Source organism: Apus apus, chromosome 15 (assembly GCF_020740795.1).
Source record: "Apus apus isolate bApuApu2 chromosome 15, bApuApu2.pri.cur, whole genome shotgun sequence".
In the NCBI taxonomy this organism is placed as follows: Eukaryota; Metazoa; Chordata; class Aves; order Apodiformes; family Apodidae; genus Apus; species Apus apus.
In genome coordinates this window covers 4,090,888-4,096,240 of record NC_067296.1, presented here as the reverse complement: position 1 = coordinate 4,096,240, position 5,353 = coordinate 4,090,888, and the positions used below count along the sequence as shown (strand labels likewise).

The following is a 5,353-nucleotide window of genomic DNA, read 5'->3' as shown; positions in this document are numbered from 1 at the left end:
GGGCTTGCTCTGCCCGTCTGGTGACAGCCGCCGGCTGCTGACAGCCCCCCCATCCCCGCCCCACTCGCCCCCCATCCCTCCGCGGGGTCCGGCGGAGCAGCGCGGAGCAGCGCGGAGCGGGCGGCGGGGCGTGCGGGCCCGCAGCTCCCCGCAGCGGTGTCATGCCCCTGGGCACCCCGGCCGGGAGCCGCTCGCCCTGCGCCGGGACGAGGAGGTAGCGGCTCGGAGCAGCCCCCCGCAGCCCCCCACCCTCGCCGGGCGCTGAGGTCCCGCCCGCCGTCCCGCCGCTCCCCCGCCCCGTCGGGTCTCTCCGCTCCCGAGGGTCCCCGAGCAGCGGAGCTCTCCCACCAGCCGCCATGGCCACCCTCCTCCGCAGCAAGCTGTCCAATGTGGCCACCTCGGTGTCCAACAAGTCCCAGGCAAAGATGAGCGGCATGTTCGCCAGGATGGGCTTCCAGGCGGCCACCGACGAGGAGGCGGTGGGTTTCGCCCACTGCGACGACCTGGACATGGAGCACCGGCAAGGGCTGCAGATGGACATCCTCAAGTCCGAGGGAGGAGAGGAGGGGGCAGAGACGCCCCTGGAAGGGGACATCCACTACCAGAGGGATGGCACCGGGCCCCTGCCGCCCTCTGCCTCCAAGGAGGCGGGAGTCTGCTCCGAGCTCTCCGGACAGGGCAAGCCCAAGATCACGGCCTGGGAGGCGGGCTGGAATGTCACCAACGCCATCCAGGTACGGCCGGCACCGGCACCGGGCAGCGCTTCCCGCTCCCCTGCTCCCAGCTTCCACCCCCCCGCTCCCGGCCCCGAGCACGGTTCACCCGCAGTCCCCGCTCCGGGGAAAAAGAGGGGAAAAAAGGCAAAAAAGGGAAAGAAAAAAAGAAAGAAAGAAAAAAAAAAAGAAAAAGGGAAAAAAAATCAAAATTAGGGGAAAGATGGAGGGAGGGGGGGAAAGGAAATGAATACAAAATAAAAGGAAATTAATACAAAATTAAACGGAAAAAAAAAAAAAAAAAGGAAAGGGAAAACCCCCAGCCCCGGATCTCCGATGTGCCCCCCGACCCCGCCACACGGCACAGAGCGGGGGAGGGGTCCAGAGCCCCCCGCCCCGTCCCGCCGCCCCCCGCGGGGCCGGGCTGGCCGGTGTCCCCCGGACGCTGGAGGGGGCGAGGAGGAGCCCGGGGGGTGACCGGGCAGGCAATGGGGCTGCGCCGGGGTGTGGGGGGAACGGACTGGCCAGCCCTTCTGGGGTCCCTGGCTCTAGGGGTGTTGCTGCACAGAGAGGAGCTGGGGACAGAGAGTGCGGAGACTGGGGCAAAGTCCAGGTGCCCAAACCGTGCCGGGTTGTGCTGGGTGCTGCGGGGTGAGGTTGCGCGGGAGTGACGGAGGTGGGGGGGGTGGCACGTCAGAGGGAAAGGGGGTGTCAAGCGTGGCTGCAATTGCGTGGCCTGACTGTGTGACCGGTTGCGTGGGCGTGATGGGGAGCCCGGAGCCAGTGGGCGGGGGATCGTCACTGTGCGACTGCGTGTGCCCGGGGACACGGGTAGTGCCTGCTGGTCCCCCCCCCTCACCCCGCCCCGAGACGAGCAACACGGTTTCCATTTTGTCTCTTTCTAGGGGATGTTTGTTCTGGGCCTGCCCTATGCCATCCTTCATGGTGGATACCTAGGACTCTTTTTAATAATTTTCGCTGCAGTGGTTTGCTGCTACACGGGGAAAATCCTTATTGCCTGTCTTTATGAAGAGAACGAGGATGGGGAGATAGTCAGGGTGAGAGACTCCTACGTGGACATCGCCAACGCGTGCTGCGCGCCCCGCTTCCCCACCCTGGGGGGCAGAATTGTGAACGTGGCTCAGATCATTGAACTGGTCATGACCTGCATCCTCTATGTGGTGGTCAGTGGGAACCTGATGTACAACAGCTTCCCCAACCTGCCTGTCTCCCAGAAGTCGTGGTCCATCATTGCCACGGCAGTGCTCCTGCCTTGTGCGTTCTTGAAGAACCTGAAGGCAGTCTCCAAGTTCAGCTTGCTCTGCACGTTAGCCCACTTTGTCATCAACATCTTGGTGATCGCCTACTGCCTCTCCAGGGCACGTGACTGGGCCTGGGACAAAGTCAAATTTTACATTGATGTGAAGAAGTTTCCCATCTCCATTGGCATCATTGTCTTCAGCTACACCTCCCAGATCTTTCTGCCTTCCTTGGAGGGGAACATGCAGAACCCCAAGGAGTTTCATTGCATGATGAACTGGACTCACATAGCAGCTTGCATCCTTAAGGGACTCTTTGCCTTGGTCGCCTATCTGACCTGGGCTGATGACACCAAGGAAGTCATTACAGACAACCTGCCATCCACCATTAGGGCAGTAGTCAACATTTTCTTGGTGGCCAAAGCCTTGCTCTCATATCCCTTGCCATTCTTTGCAGCTGTGGAAGTCCTGGAGCGGTCCCTTTTCCAAGATGGAAACAGGGCATTCTTCCCCAACTGCTACGGGGGTGATGGGCGGCTCAAATCCTGGGGACTCACCCTCAGATGTGCCCTGGTAGTTTTCACCCTGCTCATGGCTATCTATGTCCCACATTTTGCCCTCCTGATGGGTCTTACTGGGAGCCTCACAGGCGCAGGGCTCTGTTTCCTGCTCCCCAGTCTTTTCCACCTCAAACTCTTGTGGAGGAAGCTCTTGTGGCACCATGTCTTCTTCGATGTCGCCATTTTTGTTATAGGTGGTATCTGCAGTGTCTCCGGGTTCATCCACTCTTTAGAAGGCCTCATCGAGGCCTTCAGAACCAACGCTGAAGACTAAGGAGAGGCCAGAGCTGGTTGCAGTTAGAGAATCACATCGAACATCCGCATAGCCAAAAAATTCTGCATCCCTTTAATGGAAAGAGTCATTATTTTCGTTACGTGCATCCAACAAATTCTATATCATAGAATCTGCAAATTAAAGGAAATGAGAAGAGATGAAAGTGTTCACCCTGCTGTCTTTTTAAATAAGCTAAGATTTAAATATATATTTTTTGGTTATTTAGGATTTTTGGAAGGAAATTATCTGGTGCCCCATCCTTATCTCCTCACTCGTTGCCTGAAGCTTGGCCCCCCCGTGAATGACCTGTTGGGAAACAGTCGCAGTTTTCAACACTCCTCACAGATATGCAATTCAGTGTTTCAGGAGCTGAAACACAAGGTGCCGATCCGATGGGACTGGGCTGCTGCTATCACAGATGAAAGCAAACCAGCCACGGGTGCTGGGAGCAGGGACCTTGGTTTCACACTGTGTGAGATGGTTGTAGGCGAGACCTAGATTGTACAACCAGCCCAACAAGTCCAAGCAGCAGCTGATGACCAGCGATGCCAGTTACCTGCAATGTTTACACCATAGTCACATAGATGTCAGGACTGCTTAATTCTTCCATCCCGATCCACACCGAGGAATGGCACTTCCCATCCATTACAATGTCTTGCCTCTGGTTGAAATAGCAGACCTGGAGTCCACTTCTCGGTGACTTCTGTTTCATTTCGTTTTCACAGTCGTTATTTCTAAAGGATGAAAAGTTTAAAAAATAAATCAATATATAAAATGTAATAAATGAATATATCGTTGGATTTGACGTCGTTCAGGACACAGGAACAAAACTACGACACAATTCATTCTGTGCAATCTACCAGATCCGTGGAGCTGTTTCCGATGTACGTGTGGTGTCATTGTGGTAAATAAGATGAAAAATGTATATCAGGAAAAAAAAAAATAACAAAAAAAAAAAAGTCTATCCTTAACATATAATGTGGTACATAAATATATCAAACAATAAAGAGAAAACATAGCTAATGAGACTGGCTTGGTTCGTGGGGGGGGCTTGGAGAAGCTGGGCAGGGGCAGAGAGGGGGGGTTCATCCTCCCCGTGCCTGCATGCATCGGGGGGAGGTACGGCTGGGCTGTCACCGATGGCGGGATTAAGCTGTTTGCAAGAGGCAGGAAGCTTGTATTTTGGGAACGAGGCATCCTAAATGTGCGTAGGGGGTCTGCTTTTCCCTCCCACCCCCCCGTTTTGCTTTGCCCCGTACTGCTCAGCCCCCGGGGATGGATGGAGTTTGCAGATGAACCCCGATTTTATTTTGTTTTACTGTTGTGAAGAAGGGAAAAAAAAACAAAACTAAACAACCCCAAAACGTTACAAACAAACAAATGCAGTGGAGAGGGGGGGAAATAAACGAAATAATGGGCTGGAGATGAGCCCTGGCTTGAACCAAACTCACTCCGCCCTGTCCACGGGTGGGGAAAGTGGGGCTGGTCCTCGCGGGTGGGGGCGACGGCCCCTGTTGAGGGAACCAGCCCCACGCTCCGCACCCGTACCCGAAATCTCCTCGATTTCCACTGATTTAAAAGCCGCAGCAGCTAATTCGTTGTCTGCCCGCTGCACAGCGGGGACGAGGGTTGGGGGGAATCCAGCGGCAGCCCTCCCGCAGAGCAGGCACAGCAGATGTCCTCCTGGGGCTCCTCTAATTGTTCCCAAATCGTGTCGAGCCCCGAAAGGGGCTGGGGGTCCTCCTCTACCCGCTCCCCCGGCCCGAGCTGGCGGAGCTGCCCCCCGACAGCAGCGGGCAGCTCTGCAATGCGGTACCGGGGGGGGCGGGGGTTGGGGGGTTGGCACAAGCCGGGGGAAGGGGCTGCAGGCAGGAGGGGGGTGATGCTCCTTCCCGGAGAAAACAGCATTTCGGGGGGTTTCTCGGACAGCTTCCAAGAGGAAAGCACAGGGGAGCTGTGGGGTTTATTCCGTGTGGGGACAGGAAGGTGTCGTGCCAGGGGCGGGAGGGGGGGGCATCATTGTGGGGGGGGCCCTGCATGAGTCGAGTTTCTCTTCCTGCTGCCCCCCTTTTTTGAGGGTAACCAGAGGAGCCTCATCCCCATCCTCACGCTCATCCCCATCCCCGTCCCCATCCCGCTGCAGGTGATTCGTGATTGCCCGCACCGGCAACCGAAGTTCCCCCCTGCCCGCCTCCCGGCCCGGCTGCAGGGGGTCCCGCGGTCCCTCGGCGGCGGCTCAAGCCCCTCGACCGACGGCGCGGCCTGTCCCGGGGACCACCGGGATGCGGGGAGGCAGCTCGGCCAGTGGTGCTGGGTGAGGAGCTCCCCCTTCAGGGGTGCCTGCTGCTTTTTCTTCTGCCCTGAGCTCTCTTCTCTTCCTAGGGTGCTGAGAAAGGACCAGCACGGGAGGAGATCCAGCCCATCTTCTCCATACCATGTGTAGGGCTGAGATAACCCCCTCGGATCCTGGGAGTAAGCGGAGAGCTGAGGAACCCTGGAATACTAACACACTCCTCTGCACATCTATGGTTTGCATCTGCTTTGTCC

At 57.2% G+C, this 5,353-nt stretch overlaps 1 protein-coding gene across 1 annotated transcript; it reads left to right on the top strand.

Annotated features, from left to right (window-relative positions):
* The first annotated feature begins 260 nt into the window (after positions 1-260).
* SLC32A1 (solute carrier family 32 member 1) lies at positions 261-3,820 on the top strand. The gene is made up of 2 exons (XM_051632922.1): positions 261-734; positions 1,619-3,820. The coding sequence occupies exons 1-2, from the start codon at positions 357-359 to the stop codon at positions 2,804-2,806; spliced, it is 1,566 nt and encodes a 521-aa protein (XP_051488882.1). The 5' UTR covers positions 261-356; the 3' UTR covers positions 2,807-3,820.
* Positions 3,821-5,353: the final 1,533 nt, after the last annotated feature.

What these genes read in the sequence shown, in the direction of transcription:
- SLC32A1 (XM_051632922.1), top strand. Translation starts at nt 357, where the DNA reads ATGGCCACCCTCCTCCGCAGCAAGCTGTCCAATGTGGCCACCTCGGTG. An exon ending in ATGTCACCAACGCCATCCAG is followed by an intron (nt 735 to 1,618) that starts GTACGGCCGGCA and finishes GTCTCTTTCTAG; the next exon opens with GGGATGTTTGTTCTGGGCCT.